The sequence below is a fragment of the Meira miltonrushii genome, assembly GCF_003144205.1.
Source record: "Meira miltonrushii strain MCA 3882 unplaced genomic scaffold FA14scaffold_4, whole genome shotgun sequence".
Lineage (NCBI taxonomy): Eukaryota > Fungi > Basidiomycota > Exobasidiomycetes > Exobasidiales > Brachybasidiaceae > Meira > Meira miltonrushii.
In genome coordinates, this window is record NW_020289946.1 from 541506 (window position 1) to 569226 (window position 27721).

At 44.1% G+C, this 27721-nt stretch overlaps 12 protein-coding genes across 12 annotated transcripts; 6 read left to right on the top strand and 6 right to left on the bottom strand.

Annotated features, from left to right (window-relative positions):
• The first annotated feature begins 165 nt into the window (after positions 1 to 165).
• On the top strand, positions 166 to 1285 carry FA14DRAFT_161986 (uncharacterized protein). Its single transcript, XM_025499374.1, has one exon. It carries the CDS (start codon positions 201 to 203, stop codon positions 1209 to 1211), a length of 1011 nt encoding a protein of 336 aa, XP_025352939.1. The 5' UTR covers positions 166 to 200; the 3' UTR covers positions 1212 to 1285.
• Positions 1286 to 1382: 97 nt separating this feature from the next.
• FA14DRAFT_157345 (putative GIM3-Gim complex component) lies at positions 1383 to 2004 on the top strand (the record flags this gene model as incomplete). The annotated part of the gene is made up of 3 exons (XM_025497892.1): positions 1383 to 1391; positions 1467 to 1920; positions 1988 to 2004. The coding sequence occupies 3 exons, from the start codon at positions 1383 to 1385 to the stop codon at positions 2002 to 2004; spliced, it is 480 nt and encodes a 159-aa protein (XP_025352940.1).
• Positions 2005 to 2059: 55 nt separating this feature from the next.
• On the bottom strand, positions 2060 to 4075 carry FA14DRAFT_168733 (NAD(P)-binding protein; the record flags this gene model as incomplete). Its single annotated transcript, XM_025500157.1, has 3 exons — positions 2060 to 3134; positions 3156 to 3379; positions 4062 to 4075. The coding sequence occupies 3 exons, from the start codon at positions 4073 to 4075 to the stop codon at positions 2176 to 2178; spliced, it is 1197 nt and encodes a 398-aa protein (XP_025352941.1). The 3' UTR covers positions 2060 to 2175.
• An 86-nt stretch (positions 4076 to 4161) lies between these two features.
• FA14DRAFT_191727 (putative vacuolar ATP synthase subunit E) lies at positions 4162 to 4850 on the top strand (the record flags this gene model as incomplete). Its single annotated transcript, XM_025501885.1, has 1 exon — positions 4162 to 4850. One exon carries the CDS (start codon positions 4162 to 4164, stop codon positions 4843 to 4845), a length of 684 nt encoding a protein of 227 aa, XP_025352942.1. The 3' UTR covers positions 4846 to 4850.
• Positions 4851 to 4890: 40 nt separating this feature from the next.
• FA14DRAFT_191728 (uncharacterized protein) lies at positions 4891 to 8640 on the bottom strand. Its single transcript, XM_025501886.1, has one exon. The coding sequence runs from the start codon at positions 8508 to 8510 to the stop codon at positions 4944 to 4946; it is 3567 nt and encodes a 1188-aa protein (XP_025352943.1). The 5' UTR covers positions 8511 to 8640; the 3' UTR covers positions 4891 to 4943.
• A 199-nt stretch (positions 8641 to 8839) lies between these two features.
• On the top strand, positions 8840 to 11071 carry FA14DRAFT_161988 (uncharacterized protein). The gene has a single exon (XM_025499375.1). The coding sequence runs from the start codon at positions 8887 to 8889 to the stop codon at positions 10912 to 10914; it is 2028 nt and encodes a 675-aa protein (XP_025352944.1). The 5' UTR covers positions 8840 to 8886; the 3' UTR covers positions 10915 to 11071.
• A 33-nt stretch (positions 11072 to 11104) lies between these two features.
• On the bottom strand, positions 11105 to 14404 carry FA14DRAFT_157350 (uncharacterized protein; the record flags this gene model as incomplete). Its single annotated transcript, XM_025497893.1, has 1 exon — positions 11105 to 14404. One exon carries the CDS (start codon positions 14402 to 14404, stop codon positions 11105 to 11107), a length of 3300 nt encoding a protein of 1099 aa, XP_025352945.1.
• Positions 14405 to 15110: 706 nt separating this feature from the next.
• FA14DRAFT_161990 (uncharacterized protein) lies at positions 15111 to 16329 on the top strand. Its single transcript, XM_025499376.1, has one exon. The coding sequence runs from the start codon at positions 15136 to 15138 to the stop codon at positions 15976 to 15978; it is 843 nt and encodes a 280-aa protein (XP_025352946.1). The 5' UTR covers positions 15111 to 15135; the 3' UTR covers positions 15979 to 16329.
• A 1424-nt stretch (positions 16330 to 17753) lies between these two features.
• On the bottom strand, positions 17754 to 19498 carry FA14DRAFT_165489 (TPR-like protein; the record flags this gene model as incomplete). Its single annotated transcript, XM_025499959.1, has 3 exons — positions 17754 to 17772; positions 17916 to 19083; positions 19114 to 19498. 3 exons carry the CDS (start codon positions 19496 to 19498, stop codon positions 17754 to 17756), a joined length of 1572 nt encoding a protein of 523 aa, XP_025352947.1.
• A 1314-nt stretch (positions 19499 to 20812) lies between these two features.
• Positions 20813 to 23080, top strand: FA14DRAFT_161992 (cytochrome P450). Its single transcript, XM_025499377.1, has one exon. The coding sequence runs from the start codon at positions 20914 to 20916 to the stop codon at positions 22600 to 22602; it is 1689 nt and encodes a 562-aa protein (XP_025352948.1). The 5' UTR covers positions 20813 to 20913; the 3' UTR covers positions 22603 to 23080.
• On the bottom strand, positions 22541 to 25070 carry FA14DRAFT_161993 (uncharacterized protein). The gene has a single exon (XM_025499378.1). It carries the CDS (start codon positions 24973 to 24975, stop codon positions 22726 to 22728), a length of 2250 nt encoding a protein of 749 aa, XP_025352949.1. The 5' UTR covers positions 24976 to 25070; the 3' UTR covers positions 22541 to 22725.
• Positions 25071 to 25198: 128 nt separating this feature from the next.
• Positions 25199 to 26992, bottom strand: FA14DRAFT_76283 (uncharacterized protein). The gene has a single exon (XM_025502842.1). The coding sequence runs from the start codon at positions 26770 to 26772 to the stop codon at positions 25423 to 25425; it is 1350 nt and encodes a 449-aa protein (XP_025352950.1). The 5' UTR covers positions 26773 to 26992; the 3' UTR covers positions 25199 to 25422.
• Between the last annotated feature and the right edge of the window lie 729 nt (positions 26993 to 27721).

Consider the following 27721-nt stretch of genomic DNA (forward strand, 5'->3'; position numbering starts at 1 on the left):
CTCGAGTTTTCTTCTCCCTCCCCCCAAAAAACACTAGACTAGAGTAAAAAACCTTAATTAACACAAACACGCGATTCGGGGCACTGAGTGAGTGAGATTGCATTGATTGTGCCCCACCATTTCATGCACACACACGCATACAATCAAATCACCCCCACCCTGACTGTCACTTTCCCGCTTCCATCCGAGTAAATTCAATGATGACGACAAGACAAGATGTCCAGATTACCAGTATACTGGAAAAGCTCGATATCGATCTGATCAAACTAAAGCATGATTATGAAACACAAGGATACGTAATCATGGACGGAATATTCGCTGAGCAAGACCTGAAAGCATTACAAAAAGCAGCACATGAAGTTGTTCAATTGACAAGGCAAGGTAATTGGCCACATAGACGAATTGTTGGAAAACAATTTCCACCTTTTGATAAAGTACAATCAAACGATTCTTGGGGCGTTCAACATCTCATGCATCCTGATTTACCAAATCATACCTTGTTTACTAAATTTTATGCTTCTTCACCTTTATTGGACGTTGCATGTTTCTTATTAGGAGTACAGGATGAACAACAGCTACAATTGGAATTATTCAACCTTTTGATCGAACCGGAAAAGCATTCATTCGCTCTAGGATGGCATAGAGATGATGTCCGAGCTGATGTGACGCAAGAAGAAGAAAAGACTCGTTTAGCAGCTCCCACTCATGGAATCCAATGGAACGCATGTTTATATGATGATGATTGTCTATTCGTCGTACCCGGAACACACACTAGAATACGAGATGAAGCAGAACGCAAAGCAAACGCAGAAATACCACCGGCCGCAAAACCATTCAAAGGAGAAGATGATTCTGGATTTGATGGTGATTGGGAAATTGATCCGCCTACAACGTTACGTGTAAGGCTAAAAGCTGGTCAAACTGCTTTTTATTCACAAAGAATTTTACATCGGGCTTCTTATCTTCCTTCTCGTCATAGAGCGACCTTGCATGGCTGTTATGGCGAAGTGGGCTACGCTAACAGCCAAGATGAGCACAGCACTTCAGCCAGTGAACGGGCTAGAAATGTCTTGCAACATGGGGTTGAATGGATGAAAGAAGATGCATTCGGACAACAATTACCAGAGAGATTAAAGCCAATGTGGAAGAACTTACTCGTTATGAGTGAGAAGAATAGACCGGAAGATTTGGGTTACAGTCTGGACGGTTGATTGGATGTACTGCTTCTATATGCATTTGTATACTACTTCATCTTTGGATTCAATCATTGCACTTATTTACCGCGTAAAGATTAGAAGATCTACACGCGCCACACTTTAGCTCAATTTTAACCTTCTCGCAAAAGAATAAAACGCATTCACTCCTGATCATCATCCCTCAAAATGCGTATGGTAAGTGCTACAAGCTTGTGAACAGAGTGTTTGTCAGTCATCTGACTCATATGGTCATTCTCACCTTTTGACCAGCTCGATGATGAAGAATCCAACGACGTAGAGGTCAGTTGGGCCGATCAACAAAAGATCAATCAATTCTCACGTCTAAACAATCGACAGACCGAAGCATTGGCCGAATTAGAAGCGATTCGAACAGAAAAAGAACAAGTAGATGAAGTGTTTGAAGAAGTACAATTACTTGAAATGAGTGAAGGATTCGAAGATGATCTCGGAACATCGGACGATGAAGATGCAGAAAAAGAAAAATCAACCAAGACGACAGGTGGCGTGAAATCAAACTTAATCCCTTTCAAGATTGGAGATGCGTTTGCTCATGTGACTTTCGAAAAAGCAACTGAACTGTTAGAAAAAGAACAAAAGAGACTTCAGGCGGAGATTGAACGACTGGAAACGCAATCGCAATTGGGAGAAGATGAAATGAAAAAGCTCAAAGTCGATCTTTATGCTAAATTTGGCAGTAATATCAGTAAGTGCGGCATTCCTTAATGACCTCAGCGGAAATGCGTTACTGACTACTTCTTTCACTCACACAGATCTAGAAAGGGACTGAGCGACTATCACCTTGTACACTATCAAAAACACACATAAACGCGAGGCAAATTAATGATGATGATAACATTTTTTCATTTGATTAGCAGACAGCAGATTAAAAACAAATTATTGCAGCAAAATTAACAGTATGACGATGCGGTAGGAAGCAGAAAGCTTTCTTTTTTCGGACTTATTTGCCGACAAGACCCTTGAGAACCTTTTCACGGCTTGCTTTCAATTCATCAGTCCAATCGGATCCATAACCGTTATTCAAAGCACGTCCGACGGATGTATTGGTAACGGTTGTATCTGTATGACCAAGGATTTGAACGATACGTTTTACCCAATCAGGCACAGAACGCATCCAAGGCAAGATACGCATGAATTGGGGCATGATGATATAATGACTTAAACCTGAATCGATTGCGTTTACCATTGCACGACCTACTTGAATTGGCATCAAATTGGGGGTTAAGAAAGGCATGTTATGATCTTCCATTCCATCTCCTAGCGACGTTCTTACTTTTGTCGGCGTACAAATTGATGCCCGTACCTTTGGTGCCGCATAACGTGCATTCAATTCTCCATGTAAAACTTCATGGAATGCTAATGCTGCCGATTTTGAAGTTGCATATTCACCCATTTGCGGTAAACACATATAACTTGCACTACTTGCAACTGTGAGAATGTGACCGTGATTTTGTTTGACGAGATGGGGTACGAATTCTTGTGCGGTAACATAGTTTGACAAAGTGTTTACTCTCCAGACTTTTTCCAAATTCTTCAAATCGGTATCAAAGATTGTAGATCCAGATGCAATACCTGCACAATTGATCACGATGGATGGATCACCATAACGTTTTCTAATTTGATCGGCAACTTGTTTCACAGCAGCTGCATCAGTTACATCCACTTTGAAATAAAGAATTTCAGGTGCGCCTGCAGGAGCTGGTGCATAAGTTGGAGCAGCCAAATCCAAGACTGCCACCTTTGCTTTCTTTTCATGAGATAAAACTTCTACACATGCTTTACCAATTCCAGCAGCACCACCTGTGATTACCACAACGTCCTTCTTCCAATCCGGTCGATCACGTCTCCATTGTCCATGATTGCGTGCATATCTTGTCAAAGCGTTGTTAATATTTTTGACTAATGTGAAATAAAACAAACGTCCTATCCATTTGTATGCGTTTGTAGAAGAAGGTGAGAGTAATTCTCTCAAAAGTGTGAATGAAGGAGCTGGATATACACTTGGTGCTCCTGATGAACGTTTGTCCAACAAATACACCAAAGCAGGATAAACCAACAATGCTAATGGATGAAATGCTGTCCTACACAAGAATGCATATGTTAAATCCCACGTGAATGGTTCTCTGAATTTTAAATCTGGCTTGCTCGGTTGACGAGGTGTTGTGGTTTGAGCATTGCCATTACCATTGGCAGGTTTTCCGTTAGATGCCATCTTGTGTTTGAGTGAAGGGAAGATGATGGATGAAGGGAGGAAAGAAGAGAGCGTCTGCTTTCCTTCCAATTCAAAGTATACCACTCAGTAAGTGGCCACTTCCATCTTTTTCGAGAGAGGATGTTTTACCCCATGCATCCATCTTTTCATGTTGAAAGCCAAAGATGAGCGTTTTAGTGCCCTTGGGGGGGTTCAACGAATTCATGCATTGTCAAATGGCTAAGGCTCGGTGAAAAGAAAGAAGAGTAACTGTCTTTTTGCCTCTTTTCACTTGACCGAGCAATTGGCCCGCCGCAAAAGGGAGAAACAATTAGTGGAGTAAGCGTCGGATAATTTTGAGTACGCGTAAGAAGGCAAGGCCTGCACGCTGCGCCGACATATGAAACAAAGTCGTGGAGATTCCCATCTGTGAAAAGAAAAGTCATTACATAAGCAAATTGCTTACTTAATCGCTAGCTCAACTTCCTTTACTCGACCTTAAGCGGGAAAGGGGCAAAGGCAGAATTGGTAAGAGGAACGAACACGCACCAGCCACTTTTACGCTTACGCCTGCCTGCCTGCGCGTTTCTCCTGACTATCTCTATACAAGCAGCCAGCGCCTAGACTGTGCTTACCCAGTCTGATCCATACTGCCAAATCGATCTTGATCTCCTTTTCTCATTCTTAACATCCAACAGACATCCACATCCTCTCATCCGCCATATTCTGCCCAAGATGTCGTCTCGACCACTAAACGATGAGGAGGTCTTATCAGAGATGAAAAAGATGGTTTCATTCATCAAACAAGAAGCAATGGAAAAAGCAAGAGAAATTCAAGTAAAAGCAGATGAAGAATTTGCAATCGAAAAAGCAAAAATTGTACGTCAAGAAGCAATTTCGATCGAAAATCAATATGAAAAAAAGAAAAAACAAACAATCACCGCTCAAAAGATTGCAAAGAGTGATCAAACAAATAAATCAAGATTAGAACTTTTACAAACACGCGAACAACATTTACAAAAATTATTCGATGGTGCTCGTGAACGTTTAACTGAATTAACAAAAGATCAATCAAAGTATGAAGAACTTTTACAAGGTTTGATCTTACAAGGTCTTTTGCAACTTATGGAAGAAAAAGTAATCGTCACAGCAAGATCAACCGATGTTCAACTAGCACAAAAAGCAGCAGAATCAGCATCAAAACAATACACAGAAAAGAGCGGTCGTCAGACAAAAATTGAAGTAAAGGATGGCTTGAGCAAAGATTGCCATGGTGGTGTCACCCTTTCTGGATATCAAGATAGAATTCATATCAACCAGACGCTTGATGAACGTTTACGAATCTTGGAAGAAAAGATGTTACCCGAAATCAGAAACGATCTCTTCGGTCCAAATGAGAACAGAAAGTTCACCACTTAGACGTTTCTTTCTCTACATATTCCAGCAATAGGATCTCATCAGTCAAAAATGTGCGAAATAATAGATTGTGTGATATGATACAGTATATTCGGAAAGGATTACTTGCGCACTGAGGCGGCTCCTTGTTTGCTTCGAAGCAAAGCATTGATCTCTTGCACAATCTCTGTTGCGATCTTTGAATTTTCCGCTTCAAAGTCGTACCGCTTTTGATCATTCTCTCGCATCACAATCACCTTGAAAGAAGAAGGTAAACGTGATTGCGTACAACTCACAATAGATGGGATAGGATAAGAAGTTGTGGTTGTATGTGTTTGAAATGCGCGTGTTTCAGTAGGAATGATGTGTAACCAATCGCCATCGATCGTAAGAGTACGTTCATGTCTTCCCAAGAATGTTGGCATTCTTCGATTGACAGTGTACGATTTGTAAACGGAGGCAATCTCTTTCGCCGCTGCTTGATAGCGTGGTTCAGGCTGTGAGATTCGTTTAAAGATAGAAGCGTTTGGATTTGTGCTTTGAGTGGTAAAGGCACCCGAATGTTGAAGACCTAAATCTTGTCTGCGTACCAATGTAAGATCATAATTTCCTTGCAGACTCTCCACCGTTCGATCAAGTGGAACAACGATGTCTTTCTCCGGCACTACCAATGCCCACTTTTCAGGCGATCCCAGATCACGTCTCTTACAGATCGTTTCCAAAACGTCAGCCAAATAACGATCATTGGTGACTTGCAGAGTGGTTTTGTATCGAACATCCTTATTGGGAGTAACGAGAATACGCAGAAAGATGGGCGGTCCGTGATTGGAAAGATTGGGACTCGTTGCTGGCCCAAAGGATCCAGAAATCTCTCCACCACCATCTCTTCGAAGGCCCAGTAGCGATGTTGGGAACATCGGTGTGGCCTGAACGGTCAACATGGAGGCATCTTGAATGTCTCCCGTAGTACTTTGGGCCTGTGATGGCGTCATGGCCGGTTGCTTGGAATTTGCCGCACCTGTGGGTGGCTGAAGGGCTTGCAACCCTGTAGATTGTTGCCTCTGTCGCGAAACTCGCCTTTCCAACAAAGCAGAAGCGGATTGATTTTGTTTAATTTGTGCTGGTGTCGCTTCACAGATTGCCAATTCATCCGCTCCAAATTTACCAACAGTGAGCGAACGATCTAAAGCGGGATAATCGTCATCCACTTCACCATCTTCGACCAAGCGCAATGTCCATGCAATCGTACTTAATCGAATCTCTCTCTGTTCTTCAGCAGCGTCTTGTGATAGCGTGCTATCCAATGTAGGCAGCCAGCCTTCTTCAACGTAACAATACAACCCGTATCCGATCAACTCTTCCATCGTTGCATCCTTGCGCACGCTCAATCGCATAGATTTCGTATCAACATTCACAGCCAAGGCACCACTGGAAGGTTTCATCGATCTTGGAGGAGCATTTGCTGCATTAGCAAAGGGGAAGAATACTTCAATCACTGCACTTCCACCTGCAGATACACTACTTCCAGCCACATTCTTGTACCTTTGATTGAATGGGTTATCAGGACATTCGCTGCGTGTGCTCAACAATGCTGTGAGTGCTGAACTTTTGTTGCGACTATCAAATTGTTTCTTGAGCACCAAAGGATTTGTCTTGACAAATGGAGAAGGTGATCGACTTGTCAAATCTGCAGGTTTAGGATGAAGAGATTTTTCGCCTCTCCTGATAATCTCTTCACTTTCTCCGCCTGCAGAAGAAAGACCCGGTGTCAAGTCCACCGATGCATAGCCCTGATCCAAGGCAAGCCCGGTCGCAATAGGAGCAACTGGCTGTTGCGATAAAATGTGTCCGCTATTCCCTAAAGGCGAAGCGAGTCCACTCGGTGAGCCATCGGCAAACAGTCCAAGCTCGCCATTCACCTTTTCCCTTCCATTGAATGGGGACAAGAGGTAAGTACTCGAACCTTGATTTGAGACATCCAGTCCATCCAGCTTTTGCGCCGGCGATTCAGACAATTCATCTTTTTCGGATAGCAAATGTGTTTCAGGATGCTCGGCAACAGGTGCAAATGTCGAGCTTGCCGGGTGTTGCCTGTCAATGTTCGAAACTGCTTCAGCCGATCTCAGAGATCCGTCACTCTGAAGAGATCTGTTCGAAAGGCCGCGCTGTCGAGTGATGCGAGGTGAGGCCAGAGAAAAAATTGTCGATTCACTTTGTGTTCTACCCATGTATGATGCCGAACCAAGTGTTGTAGAGCTTGGCTCTCTGGGAAGGTTGTGCTCTATCTCTTGGCCTTCCGCATTTTGCAATGTTGATAGAATGGGTCTAGAAGGAGGCATGGAGCCTGGCATGATTGCTTCCGACTGACTTCTTTGACGTCCATCAGCTTGAAGCATTGGATCTTCATTTGTTGACGTAGGTACCGCAGAAGCAGAATGACTTGATTGTTCGGAAATTGACTTTCTTGTCCTTCTCGCTGGCCTAGGAGGAGGAGCATATCTACTGGTCGAGGTAGAGGGAGACTCAGTCAAGTCCTGCTGCGAGTCTACTGCCGAGCTCATATCCTCGAATCCTCCGGGCATTGTGGTTCTGCGCTCGTTGGATATCCTGCTTGAAGATTGTGTCGGCATGCCTTGCTCACTTTGCGAGACAGAGAGCGCAGACAGATTGCTAGGAAGGCCAGGCCTATGAGGCTGACTGCTACTACGATTACGAGGTTTGATCTGACCAAGACTTGATTCAGATTGCTTCGATGATAGTTCTGGAGACTTGGATGGCCTTAGCATCGTAGAAGATCTGCGAACCATATGATCTCCCTTTTCATCCATATCATGTGAAGACGGCTGGACAGCAACTTGAGGGATCTGCATTTGATTTGAGAGGAATGAACTGCGATCGCTTGGCGTTCCGTCTACGGCCGTTGAAGTTGAGGAATGATCTGACAAACGTCCCCTGCTTGACTTTTCGAAATTGGTAGATTCTCCAGACGGTGTGCGTAGCGAGCCATCTCTCTTCTGTCTGTGAATCCCAAGCTTCTCATCACCTGTTCCTTGCCCCACTTCGCTCCCTTCACGAAGGTTCTTTCGTCGCCTTCCCTCAATGCTTACATTTCTCCTTCCTGTCACTCTCATTCCCAAGGCACCAGTTCTTCCAGGTCCATATATTGTGGTCGTATGTTTCAGTCCATTGGCTCCGAGAGAAGCAGCACGATTGCGGTTTGCATCATGTAGTTCACCCTTCCCATTCATTACACCACTCGAATCGGCCAAGAATGGATCATCGCCTTGTCTGCCTACCGCTTGCAAGTTTTCTGCAGTAAATTTGGGCGAATGAAGCGTTGTCAATTCAGGATGTTTGCGTGCATCATTCAAGCCTGCAATGACGACGAGAGAATCTTTGGGGTAAGGTGGTATGATCGAATGAACAGATTCATCCTCTTGTATTTCGTTCTTTACATCGGCAGTAACCCTTGTAGAAGCAGATATAATTTGATCAAGATCGGTGAATGACCTTTGAGTTCGTAAGGTTGATTCTGATGCACTTTGCTGTTGTACTTTTTGTGATTTGTTGGGCAGATTGACGATATCGGGAACGGTGATCACTCTAGGTCCTGCATGATCGTCAACTCTGCGTAAATAGGCCAATCTTAAAGAAAGGATCAAATAATCTTTATCTGTCAAAAGCGACATGATGATCAACAAAACAACACTTGTTGAATACGCCCAAAGTTGAGCATAGTCGCGATCAACATTTGAGTTCTGAGTGATTTGCTGACTATCCCCTCCTTAGCACTACCGCCGCACGATGATGATGATGATTACAATTGAAGAGTGATTGATGCTTTTAAAGTGATGCTGCATGTTCCCCTCAACTTTAGTGAATGTGTTTAGCGCATGGACCAATCTCAGGCCCTAAACACTGATCTCCTTCACGTGCACCCGCGGAGTGCATGAATGTTCACAGTGCAAGAAGAAAGTTCAAGCTGCGCGCGTTTCTAACACTTCAATCAAAAGAAGAAGTTGGTCATCACGATCACTTCGAAGGCCATCACTTTTTACACACAAAATGGCAGAACGTGTTCAGGCGCAAAATTATGCAATCGCTCAACGCGGTGAAGCAACTCAACGTCAACAAGCAGGCTTCTTCGGTCAAGATGTTGACGATGATGAATTCATTGGTGATGATGGAGATGTAGATCTAGGTATTCCAGATGCATATGCTAATAGCGGATTCATGGATGAGAGTGCATTGGCAGAATCACAAGTTCAACAACAAGTAGCTGCTGCAGCCGCTCAACAAGCAGCAGCTCAGGCTTTGGCTGCAATTCCAGATGCAGTACGTAAATATATCGTCCTCTTCCGTCAAGCTGTCAATAACGGCAACGTAGCAGAAATTACAACCGCATACGAAGCCAGCTGGAACAGACTAACAGAAAAGTTTTATCAACGTACCGAGTGGCCTGAAGCAGAAGTAATTGCTCCATTAGTAGAAGACGACCAAAAGTTCCTAACCCTTTACCGCGAATTATGGTACCGTCACGTCTATTCCCGCCTTTCGCCAGATGGTGAAGATCGATTCCACAGTTACGATAATTACTGCGACTTTTTCAACTTTGTTCTCAACAGTGAAGGACCTGTTCCGCTCGAGTTGCCTTCGCAATGGCTTTGGGACATCATTGATGAATTCATTTACCAATTCCAAAGCTACTCACAATGGCGCAATCGCGTCTCTGCCAAATCGGAAGATGAACTTTTGCTCTTGCAAGATGGTGGTGTTTGGAGCAGCTACAGTGTTTTGAACGTTTTGTACAGTCTTATTCAAAAGAGTCGAATCGTCGAACAATTGCAAGCTGCACATGAAGGTGAAGATCCAGATGAAGTGGCAGGAGAATTTGGTTCAAGATCACTCTACAAGCAATTGGGATACTTTAGCATAATCGGTCTATTGCGTGTGCACGTTCTTATGGGCGATTACACCTTGGCACTTAAGATGCTCGACACAATCGATCTACACAAAAAGGCACAAGCTTCCGTTGCAGCAGGCTCTGCTTCAAGCGGTAGTGGTTTGCCATCTCTAAATCGTGTTACAGCATGCCACGTCACATGCTACTATTACGTTGCATTTGCATACATTATGCTACGTCGCTACCCGGACGCTATTCGATGCCTCTCCCATATTCTTGTTTTCATCATGCGGTTGAGACAGTACCACACACGCAGTTGGCAATATGACCAAATCGCAAAGACAGGCGACCGCATGTACGCTCTGTTGGCAATTGTGTGTGCCTTGTGCCCAACTCGATTGGACGAAAACGTGCAAACAGCAATGCGTGACAAGTATGGTGAGCAATTCGGCAAAATGAGCAAAGGAGGTGATGAAGGTTTGGCAGCATTTGAAGAGCTGTTCTTGTATGCTTGCCCCAAATTCATCACTGGAAATGGACCTCCATACCACGATGATGAGGCTTTACGCCCCTTCTACACCTCACCAATCCCTGATCCTGCACAACACCAAGTCCGCATCTTCCTTTCCGACGTCAAATCACAATTGTCCAATGCCAACATTCGCTCTTTCTTACGCCTATACACAACGTTGGGAACAGACAAATTGGCCAATTTCCTCGAAGTCGATCAAGAAGACCTAGTGGAAGAATTGATGGTTGCCAAAGCCAGCAGCAGAAGTGTTAAATGGAACGATGGTGGTTTATTGGAAGGTGAAATCGTAAACACAAGCGATTTGGATTTCGTCATCGATACAGATATGGTTCATATTGCTGAATCACGCGTAGGAAGAAAGTATGGTGAATGGTTCTTACGTCAAGGTGTTCGTATGCATCAAACATTGCAACACATCAAATCTAAACCTCTACCTATCGTTGATGAGAAAGCACAAGCTGCACACGCAGCCGCCGTTGCAGCAGCAGCCGCAGGAAATGCAGCTCAAAACACAGATGGCAACAAATCTAGAACTGGTCAACAAGGCCGTACGGGAGGTGGTGCTGCTAAAGGAGCATGGGGCGCTCCTCGTGCCAGTGCATCCGTAGTTGCAGCAGCAGGACCACAACCAAATGGTGCTTCAGCTACAACAGCTTAAAAGAGTAGACTCATTATGAGCGCTACAATGATTATTATCTCAATTGTACAATGTAAGCGATTTTCTAGAACTAATCAGATGTTGATTTAGGATTTATCGATGTGCATTGACTGTTGCGAACAAAGTAGTAAAACAAAGATAAGATCTGGGGTGTACATGAAAAAGGTGGAAACTCTTTGAAGGAGAGCGATCATTCATTGATGGAACTGTTTTCATTCTTTCTGGACCATAAGAATGAAGCACGCTTTGGTTTGTCTTGCGTTTGATTTGTTCCGCTCGAATTGGTAGAAGTAGCATCTTGCTCATTAGACAAAGTAGAAGAATTATCTTGAGCTTGATTGAGATCGTTTGCTTGTTCTTTCGAGTAGGATGAATTGCGCCAGAGAGCAAATCTGCTTTGCTTGTTGGTAGCAGGTGCAATACGTACGCTAGACATAGCATTGCCGGAATGGGTAGAGAATTGACTGCCATGGGATGTTTTGCGCTCTAAAGGTAAGATCATATCATCAAGCCAATCCGTCGGACCCGGTCTCAAACCAACGCCACTACTTCTTGCACTTCCGATTGGATTCTCAATCGCACCACCATTGCCGAATTGTTGTCTCTTTTGCGAATTACGTAAAACATGAGTCAATGAATCAGAGTTTGTACGCATAGGATCATGAATCGCATCGGCTAATTGAGATGGCCATCTTGCACCGATCGCAGCACTGGGACGTGGATCCCAATCGTGTGAAGATCTGTTTGGAATTTCTGAACTCAAACGAACGGGTCTATCAGACTCAAAAGCTCGTTTCACACTATCGAAATCTTGCTTCGTGTTTGGCAAATGACCTAACGATGAGTTCCATGTTTGCTGAATCAACCTATCATCTTTAGAAGTTTGAGCGTCTGTCTCTGCATTTTCTTTGTCCTGTTGTTGACTGGGATTGCGTCGAAGTGAGCCACGGAAAGATTTCGCACCAGGATTGAGTGACAATTTTGGAAAGATTGAAAGTGATCTTCGCTTTCCGGCACTTGATCCTTCGGAAGTTTCTGATCGAAGTGAAGCAGCTTCAGCTGTTGGTACTTCATCCGTTCTTGCTCCTTCGTTATTCTCCGATTTCAATTCTGACATTGGTGCAATTCCATCGCCCAAAGCACGCTCTTTGCTACGTTGTCTACCACCCCACCAACTTCTGCCTCCAGAAGAGGTAGACCTCTTACGCCCTATAATGCTCTTTTCCTCCTTTTCCACATTCTCATCTTGTACAACCTCAACATCAGATGTATCAGAATTGTCGAGCCCAAATCTGTTCAAGGCAGCCTCAATTTGCTCGGAACGTGTTCCTGGCAGAATTCCAATATGTCTCTCATCTTCATCTGCGTTTTGAAACAGATTACTCGGTAACAAATCACTTGAGAAGGGAGAGATTGGCGTGATTGAGCTCATCCTGCTTCGGGAGAGCGAATCAATGCTGCCCATTGGCACGCCACCAGATGTGACGTTGTTGGAATCGTAGGAGAAAGGTGAAAACCGTGCATTTGCCAGAGAATCTTCTTCTTGACGTTGACCGGATGCCAGGATGGTGGGATCAAACGCATCATCTAACATTCCTAACTCATTATCATCGTCCATCATCGCAGCCATGTGTGCCAAGGATCGAGCTTGTGGAGCGATTGGACCGACAGAATGATTGTGTGAAGTGCCGTTCCATTGCATTGTTTCATGCATTGGTTCATTTGGTTGCATAGGTTTGCCTTGTTGCATCATCAAATCATAGTATGCTGCACTTTGTCCGGCATCAAGTGGTCCTTGCCCTGACGTGTGAGTCTGTGGGTGCTGTTCATATTGGTGAGCATAGGAATGTAGAGGTTGCTGAGGTCCATAAAATTCTGGGCCAGCATACATTTGCGAAGAGTTGGACGAGTAGTCGTAATGATTGGCTCTTTCGGATGCCATTTCTCGTGCTGCTTGTAGATTTCCTTCCTCTTCCAAAAGTTGCTGTTGTATCTTTTCCAACTTGCCATTCAGCACATTGAGCTCATTATCAACTGAGGCTTCCTCTTCCTTCTTTTTCTCAATCTCGCGACGTAAGTCATCAACTCTTTCAGTCTTTCGCCTTCCACTCTCTTCGGCTTTATTTTGACTTGTCGCTTCACGTTTTCTCAGTCCAGCAATTTCCTCCGACTTTGCTTGAATCTTGTTTTCTAGCAATTCTTTCAATCCTTTCGCAGCTTTTAATCGCCTTTCTGCCTCCCTTCTCGTCCCTTCAGCTTGTCTCTTATGTTCATCTAGTGTTTTCATTCTCCCTTTCACATCGAGTCTGGTTGCATCTTCATCCTTTTTCCGCGTCCGCATCTCGTCTAATTGACTTTGTAGCAACTGACGAGCAGATTCGGAAGCCGTTCGAACTTGATCAAGTTGTGCTTGAGCTTCAGCGATGGCTTCAGCCTGTGATGCATCAACGATGGAATGCTTTCGCTCCCCATCTCCTTTATTCAGTTCAAGTTCGCCATTTAGCGTTGGACTGCTAGGCATTGTTACTTCCCCTGCTACAAGTTCTTCGGCCATTTTGGAATCATATGATGTACTTGCATCCTTGGTCATTGTCGCCTGAAGTGGTGAATGTGATGATTTTGCTTTGTTCCCATGTTTCCTCCGTCGTGCAGTTGATGCTTTTTCGACATTTTGGTCCAAAGGCACAGATTCATCGAGACGTGCATTGGCAGACGTATTTGGTGATCGAGAAGACTCTTCGTCATCATGTGGCTGAGAAATGTTGCGCGATTGCATGTTCAAGATACCCCAAGCAGATTCTTTGCTGGATAGTCTGTGTTGAATCACACCGCCAGCCCACCATTTGCCAAAGATACCGATGAATCTTCTACTTTGTACCATTCCTAGATGATTCTGCTCAGACACAGTGACTGTACTCAGCAGACCATAATCACGTCGATGATATGCCGGCGTTCGAAGTGAGACAGAGACTCGATTGGTGAAAGGATGCACATGAGGTAATGGTTCTTTCTTTGCCAAATTTTGTATATCGTTCGAATCTTCAGCGATGGAGATGGATTTGTTGGAAGAGTCGATTGCATCTTGACGAAAGTGATGCAAATGTTCACGCAGAGCCAAATCTGTAAGAAAGGATCGGAAAGAATCATCGCTTGGATTGGTAGCAAATGCAAGCAAAACGACCAAACAAAGCATTGAAGCAAGCCAAACAAGTGTTTGCGGATCGATTTCGGTGATTAGACCAATACAAAACAGTGATAAACGACGAGCATTCTTTGCAATTTTAACGAAACGTGCCAAAAAGATGTCGATTGTCGAAGATCCGGTGACGGGAATGCTGTCATCGCTCGCATGCCATAGACTTAAGCCACCGAAGATGACGGAAGATAGAGCCATGAATAAGCTATACATTACCAATGTCATCTCGCTTGGTCCATCTTCTTCTGATTCATTCGAACCAGAAGTATGCGACGCTTGTTGTTCGATAGTCATTTTGATGATTACGGCGGCGAAATCTTGTCGATCAGAGCGGGCTCAAAGATACCTTCTCAAGTACTTAGGCCCGCCCTTTTGGTTGAAGAATAGAAGTAGAATACAATCGATGTCTTTTGCGTATGCTTCCCGATCGATCCCATTCCATCAACGAAATCAATAACCAAGCAATCTCGATAATCAATCAATGATCATTCAAAGACTTTCTCAGCTTTGAATCTCGTTGATGTTGGGTTTGACTTATAGTAGTAAAAAGGTACTCAGCGATGGATGGAGGTGACGGCGTCATTACACAACACACATATTTAAATCTCATTACCAATTGAAAAAATTCCCATATTTCCATTTGCATCCGAGTCCCTCTACACGTACGGAGTTTTATTGCCCGTACGCTTGGCTGCTTGGCTGCCCGCCTGCCTGCAAGCCCTTCCTGTCAAAGGAATTTTTTTTCTCGCTAATGACTGTATGTACTGTCACTTTATTCAAATTGCAGGGACTTCTTCTAAGGGTTCTATTGCCCTACGCGTTGTCAGGGTAAATAGTGAAATTGTATTCAATCTTGTACTAGAATACAACTTCGGGATGAAAATTGTATTCAAAGGCTCAGTTTGTATTGTGTTGCTTCAAAGTGTAATGCTGCTATTGCGTTCGGGCCATTGGAATGTCGTAAGTGCTGATCCTTCTGATTATAGAGCTCACCCTCCTCAACCATATCCACCAAAGAAAGCAACATGGCATCTTCTATAGCAGCCTTTGAGTCGAGGCAGGCTCTCCCGTCCACATCGAACAGCCCTGCTCTCGATGTTCGCGGTCACACCCTAATCCTTCCATGTGTGTCAATCGGAAACGTCGGTCAATTAGCAGTAGATATCTTACTAGCATCAACACTTTCAACAGGAGAAAAGGCGGAATACTTTTGTGACTTAGATGCACGGTATTGTGTTCCTTTCGTAGGTGCTTCAACAGAGGCAAATCATCCATCTCTTCGTACGCCTTTACAAGTTTTCACATTTCCAAAATCGAAATTGACAATTATTCAACAAAGAAGTCCGATCTTAAAGACACACAAAGATCAATTCGTTGCCAACCTGGGGAAATGGGCACAAGAGAAGGGTTTCAGTGAGATTATTTGTTTAGCTGGAATAGATGCAGGTCTTCGAACCGATACACAAATGCAACATCCCTTTTGGCATCTCACATCTTCTTCATCCCAATCGGTTTCATCATCTCCACTGAGCGCCTCTTTTGCAAAGCTTTTACCGGTCTACACGAGGGCAAACACTCATGCAATTCATGAGCTCACAAGAAACACAGGCGGCAACGACGATAGCATCCCGCCAATGCCTGCCGGTGGATTAGTACGAAAACTTCTCAAAGCAGCCAAAAAGGAACCGAATTGGCTACCAACAACCGCTCTTCTCGTCTTTGCAGCCGAAGGAGATAATCGTGCAGATGCAATGGCAATGGCCAAACTGATCGTCAATACATCGCAAGACAACAAAAACTCTCAGCTAAGCCAACCTTCCGATTGGAATTTGTTATTTGGTCCGCCTCTGGAACCTGGTATGTTTTGAAAAGGACGCACAAACTTTGTATGAATAAAAAAACACTTTTTTGAATTTCTTTTTAGATCACTTCATTTTGCGGCGAAGTGTATGTAGTTGTACATGAAATGAAACATTTTTATATAAATAATTTGAGATTGCCAACGACACCGCAAAGCACTCGTAGCAATATGTTCACCATCCTTTACGCAACCTCTCCTTCCTCCAACTCAGATTGAGCACGAGAAACAGGTCTCTCTAGCTCAGTCGGTGGGACATCTGCAACAACTTCTTTGCTCTCCTCGGCACCTTTAGCTTCTTGGCTTTCAGCCTTTGTATCAGCACCATCGGTAACGATTTCAACCTTTTTCTCCCCTCCAACAGGCTCGACCACATCGCCATTCACCTCGACTTCATCAGTCTTAGTAGCAGGTTCTTGCTCTTTTTCAGCCTCTTTCTCCGTTTCTTCATTGCTGACGCCATTTTCTGTTGGCTTGTCCTCCTCTTGTGCTTTCGATTGTGTCTCGCCTTCGACTGTCGCTGCTCTGTCTAGAGCAGAAGTGAGCTCATTGGCAGCACTCAAAGCGGCGGGAGCACTAGCATCGTTCTTTTCCTCTTCCTTCTCCTCGTTGGGTTGTTGTTCCTTTGGTGCTTCTGTTGCCTCTTCAGCTCCAACAGACGGGGGTTGCTCATCAACCTTTGAAGCGGTAGAAATGGGTTCAGGATTGACTTCTCTCATTTCCGTATCATCCTTTTCATCTTCTGGTGCTTTCGATTGATCATCCTCATTTCTTGCACGTTTTTCAGGCAACCCTTCCGATCTTCCATCATCCTCTGCACTTCTCTTTCCCAATCCTTGCATCACACCACCTTCCTTCTCTGCAAGATCTTCCGCATCAGCTGCCACTTCTGCCCTTCTTTTGATATCTGCAAACTTTTCGGCTTCAGTTAATTCTTGCTCTGTTCCATTTACTTGAGAATACTCTTCAGCTTTGGAGATTTCGTTAGGTGGTGGAACGTTTTCAGCAGGTGCAGTTTTACTCTTCTCATGCGAAAGAGGAGCAGAAGCAGATGCCGCACCTGCCAATCCCATCAATGCATCTGCCGCATTTCCATCATAATCTTCATCGACTAGTCTTCTGGCAGGGGCTTGATTAGCACTGCCAGCTGCTAATGGACGATTGCTACCCGAGGATGAATCAGAGGCTGGAGAAGCTCGAGAAACATCACCTTTTCCTGCTTTCTTACCACGACCTCCTGCAGGTGATTGTGCACTGACGGCGGAACGATTGCCAACTTGTGGGGAAGACGTTCTTGAATCATTCTTCAAGCCAGCCTTTTTGCGGGCGGCAGAAGATCCGTCAGGTCTAGATGGAGGACCTGATCCCTTCGCACCTTGAGGACCGCGTCCCTGCTCAGCCGATTGATCATATTGACCATAGCCTTGTTGCATAGGAGGTGGACCACCTCCCTCATAATGATGTCCACGACCACGATCGTCATATCCGCCAGGAGGACCATACTCCCCTGGATGGCCTCCATAAGGACCGTTTGGTGGACCGCCAGGATGAGACCCACGTTCCCATGCCATATCTCTTTCTCGCATTCGTTCGCGCTCGTATTCTGCATTACGTGACGAATAGGCTTGTGCCCTGGGAGAAGTACGTCCTTGAGTTTGTTGACCGGATCCATAATGAGGCGGAGGTGATTGACCAGGACGAGGCGCCTCCATCGGTGCCAAAGCATGTTGTGATGGACGATGAGCACCTCCGTCATCAATGTTGGGAATAGAAGGTGGCGGCCCATCATGGAAGCCATGTCCACCTGGTCCAGGTGATTGACTATGACGTCCCGCGCCAGGAGGGCCATGTGGTCCATGACCATGATCGCGTGGACCGCCTTCGCCTCCCAAATGGGCTCCATATGGTGCAGGTGGGCCACTTGCGCTGCCAGGATGATTTGCATACGCTGTGGGATGAATGTCTTGCGGAACAGGTGCAGAAGATACTTGTTCTCCGCGTGCTTCAGCATTGCGTAATAAGGTCAATCTTTGTTGAATGTGTGGGTTCTCTGGGTCAAGTTCAGCAGCACGAGCGTAAGCATCAATTGCATCGGAGATTTGATTATTGCACGATTCATAAAGACTACCCAAATCGAACCAAACTTCCGAAATGTAAGGATTGAGTCGAATAGCACGTGAGTAAGCATCCAAAGCATCACGATATTGACTAATTTGATAGTACAAAACACCGATCGAGCACCAGAATGTCGGATTCTTGCCGTCACGATAGACTGCTTGTTGGTACGCTTCGTATGCTTTGTTGTAATTGCGTTCTGCCATGTAAGCTCTACCCAGTAGATACCAGCTTTGTGCATCATTTGCATCACTTTCCAAACTTTTAGTCAAGAATTGAATAGCCATATCCTGGTTTTCAAATCCGGCATTGCTTTGGTGATAGAGCCAACCGAGCTGTTGCAGAACTTTAGCATGTGCAGGATTTTCGGCCAATACACGTTCATAAGCTTCTTTTGCGGCGACAAAGTCTTTCTGTTGTTCGTAAACATGTCCGATTTGAAACCAGATATCAATCTCCGTTAATGGGCGAGGTGGATTGTTGAGAATATAGCGGAAGCATTCCAAACTGGCTGAGAACTTGTTTTGCTGTTTGTAGATGATACCCAATCGGAAGTAGATCTCGTTTGCTTTCTCGTAGTTGGGATCCATTCGTACAACGCTTGCGAACGCCTCTTCTGCATGTTCAAGACTGCCATATCTGTCGTACAAAATACCAATACCATACCAAAGTTTTGGTTCTTTTGGGTTTGGCAGATGGTAAAGAGCTTGCTGATAGGCGGTATAGGCTTTCTGCAAATCGTCCATCATCAAGTAACAATGTCCCATCGCACCCCATGTTTCCCCATTTTCAGGAACGATATTCAAAACGCGCTGGAAGTAATCAACAGCCTTTTCAAAACGATCCATTGTACGATGAACACCTGCGATAGCATTCATTGCAGGAACAGAGTATGGATTGTGTCGTAAAGCGGAATCGTAAGCTGCGATCGCACGTTCATAATCTTCCATTGCTTCTGCAGCCGATCCGATTGCGATCCAAGCTTGTTCGTTTGAATGAGCTAGCTTTTGAGTCATACTGACAGGTTGACTTGAAACGCCTGCTTGACCAACATCGTATGGGCCAGGTCCAGGTGGATGTGGATGTTGCATGTGATGCTGACTGGCTGCAGATGCTGTTCGGGGCGGAGGAGGGGGCATGGATGAATTGCCATCGGTAGCATGAGGTGGAGGAGGTTGAACGGGAGCGCCAGACATAATCCTTGGACTTGGACCGCCGGGAGGAGGAATGCCGTTTGTTTGACCTGGCAATGGAGGTGGCCCTCTTCCTAAATGATGACCGCCATGATGGCCATGCGAAGGAGGCGGTGGTGGAGGACCTTGGGATGGATGCATTCCATGATGAGAGCCAGAAGGTCCTGAAGGCATACCATGTGAACTGTTTGGAGGTCCACCTGGATGTCCACCACCATACATTGATGGAGGAGGAGGATAACCACCGCTAGAAGGATGCGGGGGAGGATGATGAGAAGGATGATTCATCATCTTTTGTTTGAAGTTCTTGTGATGTCGGAGTGAGTTTTACAATGAATGAATGAGAGGTGATAATCTCTTTTTGCTTGTGATCGCGATTTGAAGAAGAAAAGAAAGCAAATGAAGACGCAATGACAGTGGACACAGACGAACAAATGAATGAATCACCCACTTGCCTATCCGCAACGCAATCGATGATGGATTGTATACGTGATCGTATAAAAAGCCTATTGATCAGGCTGCCAATTGATGTGGTGAAGTGAATGAATGTCAGATTGGGGAATGGATGCAAACGCTGATAAAATATGTTCATGTGCTTTTTTTTCTTCTATGCGCACTCAACAACAAGGTTCCACAAAAGTACATACACATACGATTGCGCAGCGCGAGCATGAAATGAAAAAACGAAAAAGAGCAGTGCGCACGGCAACAAAATGCCTTTGCCTGCATGCCTAGCTGCCAGCCTAAAGTGAGAGAAAGTGCCACCACACGCGATAAGCTAAATTGTGGCTCACTTGAATTCGGGATTTAGTGTATAGAACCAAGCAAGGCTGTCTGTCAGAAATGAAAAGCAAAGCAAAGCGCAAAGCAAGCAGGGAGGCTTGTGCCTAAATGAATATGTAAAGAGTTACATAGATATTCTGCATAAACACGATGGACGTGCATATTGAATGGTATTTTGCCATATTGTGGGAACACAATGAGAAGTACGATTGCGTGTGCGTCAAGCTATTATACAGTGCACTTTGATTGAATTGATATAAAATGCAATTCATTTAAATACAATGCAAGGCCAATCCGAGTGAAGATCCGAATTTACCTTAATTACCTTTTAGCGTAAGAAGGATACAAAAGACCTTTAGTCTGGGCTGAAAGAGGGCCGCAATGAATGAAAAGCAGACCCAAACTCAATTGTTGACCATGTTTGAATCTTTCAACAATGCTGGGCGTATTCGGTTTACATCATCAATATGACAGACATGAAATTGTGTGAGGTGTTACAAGTTTGTTCGGTGCTGGAACTCAAAATGGTCATCATCCATTTCATTAATTTAATCCAAACGCGGGTGCTGCGCCCTTGTTTAAACTGTTGAGAATAAGCTCAAGTGTTTGGTTGGGACTTTGAATGCGGACACCGTTGAAATGCTTTTTCTCTTTTTAGTCTTTCGGGGAAAAAAACGGCTAAACGTGGTGGACTTTGAGGAGACCGTCATCATGTACATTAAGCGTGAGAAATGAGATTAAATTGATGCAAGACGAACAAATTAACATCATGTGAATGGTGATAGGTGCACTTTTGGCGGCCTATAAACATCTTTTGATAGCGATCAACCACCCATCACTCACTCGCTCTCAAGATGGTATACCTTCCACCTAATTCAGCTCTGGATCCAGCGTTTTGGACACCTCAAAATATCCTAGTAGCTTCTGGAACTGCTCTATTAGCACTCATTTTGCTGGTGATCAGATACCCGAAAGATCTTATCGGCACTTCTCGACGATCACATAATGTCTTATCATTACCTAGTGCATTACCCTTATTGGGTGATACTCTATTAGCACTCCAGATCTCATTCAAACAAAAGAAGCTATTAGACGAAATTCTATACCATCAACATCGTGTCGGCAAAGGAGGAAGGCCTGTTTCGATCACATTTCCTTCTTTGGGTGCACGTCAGTATATCTTGAATATGCCACAATATGTGCATTATTGTCAAAAGACCGACTTTGAAACATTTGCCAAAGGAGATAATTTCCATCGTCGCTTATCAGATCTTTTAGGTGAACATGGTATTTTCGTTGTCGATGGCGAACCATGGAAGCGACAAAGAAAGATGGCAAGTCATATTTTCAGCGTGGGTAATTTCCGAACCTGCGTTCAGCAAACGATTGATATAGATCTCACAAAGATGGAAAGACTGTTAAACAATGTGGCAAGAGAGAATGTCTCAATCAATCTTCCCGACCTATTCTTTCGATTCACACTTTCAAGCTTTAGTCAATTAGCATTCTCGGCAGACGTTGAATGTTTGCCTGAAACCGTTCAAGGTCTAAACGTTCGAAACTCGTTCGCAGATGCATTCGATTTCGCTCAATTGGTTGCAGATGAAAGATTTGTAGCAATCTTTCCACTTTGGTTTGAACATTTCACACCAACAGGCTTCAAGATGCGCAAAGCCTTAAAAACTCTCCGAACATATTGTTATCGAACGATCGATTTACGTCTTTCTGCTCGTGCAAGAGGTGAAAATCGAGGTGCAGTTGATTCGAAGAATGGGAAAGATTTATTGGAATTATTCATCGATATGGGCTTATCACGTAAAGAATTACTGCCAGTCGTTTTGAACTTTTTGATCGCCGGAAGGGATACTACCGCTCAAAGTTTAAGTTGGTTCTTTTTGGAAATCGCTTCTCATCCGGAAGTTGTGCAAAAGATTCGTGAAGAGATTCAAGATTCATTTAGTGACCGATTGAACGAAAGTCATCTTACGTACGATGATATGAAGCAACTACCTTACCTTCAAGCTGCATTCTACGAAGCTATTCGATTGCATCCTGCCGTTCCAAAGAATATCAAACAAGCCACTCAAGATACCGTTATTCGGCCGTATGCAACAAATGACATCGACGGAAAACGGGATTTACCCGGAGGAGGAACAAAAGAGCCTCTGCCGGATATCACTATCAAGAAAGGTGAAAGTGTGATTTGGTCAGATTACGTTATGGCTCGAATGCCGGAAATTTGGGGAAATGATTGTGCAGAATATAAGCCTGAACGATTTTTGGAGACTCGAGATGGTAAAACGTCTGTTCGACAATTCTCACAGGCAATCTTCCATGCATTCAATGCGGGACCTCGTGTTTGCTTAGGCCAAACGCTTGCAACGTATGAAGGAATGGCAGTGATTGTTGCCATCTTGACGAACTTTGATATCATTTACGATTACGAAAAGCTAAAGACCGATCCGCCCACATTTGCCGAAAGCTTAACACACCCAATACAGAACCCTTACAGTGTTCGCGTTCAGAGAAGGAACAATCACTGACTATCTTATCGCTCGCTATTCTATACCCTTGCTATCTTATTCTGTCCACGCTTCCTCTAATATTATATCATTTCCTGCAAAATGTCCAAGCCTGATCAAGATAAAGATTGCGTTTCTATATATCTACCATGCTTCCCACTTGTGATCTTTGCCCATCGATGCCAATCGGTTGAACAATTCATCCCTTCTAGGCAGAGCAGTAACGATGAAAGTTTTTCCTTTTTTATCTTGTATTTCTAAACCATCCGTAACTTGACTATCCATTGCCCATCCTACAACCAATTTACCTTTCCATCCCAAACCTCCAATCTTTTTCAACGAAACGATATCTTCCACTTGAACGCTGAAAAGAGGAGCCGGTCTTGCTTTTTCTGCTGCATCACGTAATAACTTCAATGCATTTGGTTCATCTTCACCTTCTTCGTTGTTCGTTGTTGTCTCGCCTTCACCTTTACTGGCTTTCTTATCTTGAACTTCTTTTGCCTTAATGTAAGCAGCATGAGCAGCTTTTGCATGAGCTGGCCAAACACGTTCAAAGCTAACGCAAGGCGTTGTAGCAGTCGTACTAACCAAAACCAAACCACGTTTTCCATGATGTCGTCCATGAAAGCTTGCCGGTCCATCACCAAGAACGTCGGGCTCTTTGTTCACAACGCCAACTTTTTGTTTTGCACGTTCAAATCCAACTTCTGCTTTTACTCGGTTTGTTCCTAATGCAGTTTCTGCGCCTGCACGTACACCACCTTTGAACAAAGCCAGAATCTTGGATCCCCTTTTGGTTGGCTTTTGATCAGAATCATCAACGCCTTTAGTTGTAGAATCTTCTGTCTCAAGCTCTTGGCGATGCTTTTCGATATCTTCTTTGTATTCTTCCGGTAACGCTTTATCAATCTCTTTTCCTTCTTTTGCACTTGGAGGAGGTGCAACGACAGCTGGTGGAGGAGGTGGAACGGGACTCTTGTTTGCTTCTCCAATTCGTAATAGCGTGATCGTGATTTGTGCGTTGGTTGGAACACCTTTGAGGATGCTATTGCGTAATTCAAGATAACGTGGCCAATCAGGGATATTCTTGTCAAGCCATTGTTTGAGATCGGAAACTTTCATTAGATCAAACACCGGTTGACCAAAGAATGCCAATCCCATTAGCAAAGTAGATGAACGATACACCATATTGACAGAGACAAAATACGTCAATAAAGCCAAAGGTGCAAATATGCTTGCGATGCGTAATCGAGGACCATGTTGTGGGAACGGGTAAGTAGGCGCCAAGGCATTTCCAAATCGCTCCCAAGTATCAGCAGCGTCCTCTAGACCGTGCAAGATGGGTTGTGTGGTAACCCAGATTGATTGTTTTACCGGATCGGCTGAAGCATCTTCTTGTTTGGCATCGGCTTGTTTACCACCGCTTGCTTTGATTTGCGCTTTTTTACCGGACAAAGTGACCGTTGCACCAGGATCTATGCCAGTCTTTTCTTGTCCGTCGTCTTGATCACTTTCATCGTCATCGTCTGGAACATCATGATTTTGCACTTTGGTTGAATCATTCCCGATTGCTGTACTAACTGCTAAATGAGCCACAGATCCAACCACATTAGAAGCTTCTTGTTCTACTGCTTCTCCTTTATAACTTTCTGCGGCGCCAGTCAAGCTATCGCTTCCAAGGTGACCGGCTGTTGGTACTTTTGCTTCTCCTGTCTTTGCAGAAATGGCAGCTAAAGGAGCATGAGGGAACATGAACGATCTTGCTTTTGGAGAGCCAAGCAAGATGGCAATAAATGCAAATAACGCTGGCATGACAATATTCAAAATCCAAACGATCAAAAATCCAACAAAGAATGCAGCTGTTCTCTTTGTCTCCTTCCATGATCGTACTCTGGCAATGTGTTTTACGAATCCTGCCAAACTTAAACCGATTGTCATATAAATTCGTTCCAACGTCGATCGAAGCTTATCGGGTGTGAATTCATCCTTATCTGCGATATTAAGATCGATACCGCCTTGAGGAACTTCGTTATCGGGAATCGTCTTTAGATGATAAACCTGTTTATTAAATCTTCTCACGAATTGCCAAATTTCCTCATTTCGCAAACCATGTAAGACTGGAATACGTGCTCTGGGATCTTCTGACCAAGGCTTCAAGCCATGATCGATGGGTTGATCTTCATCGTCTGAATCAAGCAACGCATTCTCTTTTGCTTGTGCTTTTTGTTCGTCTGTCGGGACTTCAGGTTGACTTGGATTAAGGTTTGGATCTTCTTTTGCTGCTTCTCTTCCTTGAATGATTTCCGCATTTATTGGAGGTGGAGCAGTAGGCAAAGAAGTCGTTTCAGCGTGGATGCCTTGCTGTCCTTTTTCTTCTGCTTGACTGGACATCTTGCCTATCACACTCAAGCAAGATGATGATGGTGGTCAAAGATTGAGATTCCCATCATCTTTTCCCTTTTTCTCCTATTCCGATTGAACCCTGGTAAGATGGCAAGATCTATGATGTAATTATGCACAGGCACAACGTCACTCGATGATTGGGAGAGATACACTCTGCGCTGCCCAGAATTTAGCGTGCTCAGATCTCCTCTCCACCTTTACTACCATAAAGCAAAAAAGAAGCATACAATTGACCAAAATACTGTTTACACATGTTGCAAGGGGAGATAGACTAGTGATCTATTCAATGATGACGATAAGAGGAGAGAGAGAGAAAAAAAAAAGGTTAAAAAGGGTATGAATCCTGCAAAAAAGGATTGAGAGGCGTGCAAATAATTATTCTTGAGAGCGTTTGACCATTATACATGTGAAGGGAAAAAAGAGGAGTGAAATCGATCAATGATCCAAAGAAGAGGGAGGAGCGACCAAATCTTTGGCTTCCAATTCCAAGAAACCGGTATCGAGCATATGTCTAAGGGCAGGATAAAGCGCTCTTCCAATATTGCTTCTTCTTGAGAGAATGTATGCGGGTGTGAATCCTTTGAATTCTTTAAACATCCAAAATGCATTCCTTGCTCTCAATTCATTGGAAAATCCATGAATGATCCATGTTCGCCTCCAATCCCTTCTCCATCCCCAGTTGAAATCGTATTGAAAGGTTTCCAGCACGTTTTGATCGGTTCGAACTTCTACTGGCTCTTGGAAATTTGGATCATGATCGTGTACTTCGTAATACATGTTCAATTCATCACCGATCCAATAACCCGGGAAGAAAGCATCTTTTTCCAAAACCAACGAAGAGCGATCGCCTGGCAAACGTGAAAAGTGAACCATCAAAGCAGTCACTAAATCGTTGCTTGCCCTTAACCATTCACCGTTAAAGACAACTTCTTGTAAACGTGCAAAAGCGAGCATGAGAGGATTCATTGGCTTACTCAACCAAGCAGCTTGTGCGATCCTTGCTCCTTCATCAAGACTAAAGATGTTATCAAATCCGGATTGACGTAAAGGTTTCAAATCGCGTAAAACCCATGCGTCATCGTCTAGGTATTGTCCACCCATCTTTGCCATCACACGTGTACGAACGAAATCACTTCTATGAGCATATTGATCGATCTTGACACCTTTTGCTGTTACGTTGGGGAAGATTGCAGGCCTAAATTCAAGATTGGGAATTCGGAACAAAGCTCGAGTATAGATATCACCGTTTACACGTGCATCTTCAAGCATTTCTCGAGGCGTATCTGTCCAGAAGTAGATTCGATCCGGATTTAGATAGTGGTGACAAGAGTAGTAGCTGAGAAGATGTCTGAATTCCACTTTGAATGGCGCTTTTGGCGTGTAATCCTTATCACGATTAATCTGTCGAACGAAATGGGCAATATTGGGTATATCCTTCTTGGGCGAATAAGAAGGTGTATTGGTTAGTGACCATCTTGCCGATTCCGGTAGAGCGGGATCCCAAGCGGGTGCATCTGAATCAAACATCTCTTGTTCATGATTACCGTTACCACTACCTCGCAGAAAAGTGATCAGAGTAAACACTCCTATTAATCCAAGCAAGACTCGAATGCGTGGCGATAATCTCGAAGTGAGGCGTGTGATAGATCTATTATTCTTTTGCAAGTTGAATGAATCCGTACCGTTTCCCATCTCGTAATCATGATGTGCATTGCCGTTCATCCTCGGTCCTTCTTCATCTGCATTGCCTGAAAGGTATGTTTGCTTCATCTCGTTGCGGAACATCTTTCCTAGAAAGTGAGCAATCCAATCTTCAACAAATCAAGCCAATGGCGATAATATAAGCAGAAAGTTTCTTTGTTGGTGTAGGTTGCTTTACTGATGATGGCAAAAAAGGTAAAAATGGAGAAAGACGGAGGTAAACTGTATTCTATGCATGTATGAATTGAACTTCATGTGTTTGTCTCCGTTTAAAGGATACAACCTTAATACTCGGCTTCTAGCTCAAAGGGAATTGGGAGAACAAGATCTATGTATTGGGTCCGTTGAAGCGGATAGAATCACAACACACAGGTATGATCAATATAACAACCGCGGAGGTAAACCAGATGCAGTCGTTCTGCCAAGAAGTTTTTTTACCTTATATGCACATCACTCTCCGAACAATCCAAAAAGCAGGACAGAAGAAAAAGAGCACATGGTGCGTATGTATGTCTGCATTGTATTCACTCTGAACGGCATACATGTGTAAACGATACAATCTTTGCCGTTTGCAAGACGTGATTTTTACGGATGTATTCATCCATTAGGAATTTGACTTTCGTAATCAATACGGAAATTTGATCGTCGAAATCGGATAAAAACGTTTCTTCATCTAACCTTATTTGGTTTATTTTGGCCAGTATTTCAGTAAGAAGCCCTGGAGGGAATTTGGATGCGTCTTTCCTTTGAGTGATTGGCGTAGTTTTTGTGTGTGTTCGACTTGCTTGCATATTTTTGCTAAAGCACGAAAAGAGCGTAAGAAAACAAGACTGCACATTTTCAGTAAAAAGGCACACGCTAGGTAATCGGATTTTAATGGACAAAAGTTTTTTAGACCCTTCAAATGGGACAAGTCAGCACTTCGTCACACTTTGCTCTGAGTTGGCGGAGACCCGTCGGCGGCCAGTAGCACGCGTGTACCTAAAGCAGTCGAATATGCACGAACGTGTTCTATCTGATGGTAAGATTCTGT

Excerpts from the sequence above, each read along its gene's own strand:
- FA14DRAFT_161986 (XM_025499374.1), top strand. The coding sequence starts at position 201 with ATGACGACAAGACAAGATGTCCAGATTACCAGTATACTGGAAAAGCTC.
- FA14DRAFT_191728 (XM_025501886.1), bottom strand. The coding sequence starts at position 8,510 with ATGTCGCTTTTGACAGATAAAGATTATTTGATCCTTTCTTTAAGATTG.
- FA14DRAFT_161988 (XM_025499375.1), top strand. The coding sequence starts at position 8,887 with ATGGCAGAACGTGTTCAGGCGCAAAATTATGCAATCGCTCAACGCGGT.
- FA14DRAFT_161990 (XM_025499376.1), top strand. The coding sequence starts at position 15,136 with ATGGCATCTTCTATAGCAGCCTTTGAGTCGAGGCAGGCTCTCCCGTCC.
- FA14DRAFT_161992 (XM_025499377.1), top strand. The coding sequence starts at position 20,914 with ATGGTATACCTTCCACCTAATTCAGCTCTGGATCCAGCGTTTTGGACA.
- FA14DRAFT_161993 (XM_025499378.1), bottom strand. The coding sequence starts at position 24,975 with ATGTCCAGTCAAGCAGAAGAAAAAGGACAGCAAGGCATCCACGCTGAA.
- FA14DRAFT_76283 (XM_025502842.1), bottom strand. The coding sequence starts at position 26,772 with ATGTTCCGCAACGAGATGAAGCAAACATACCTTTCAGGCAATGCAGAT.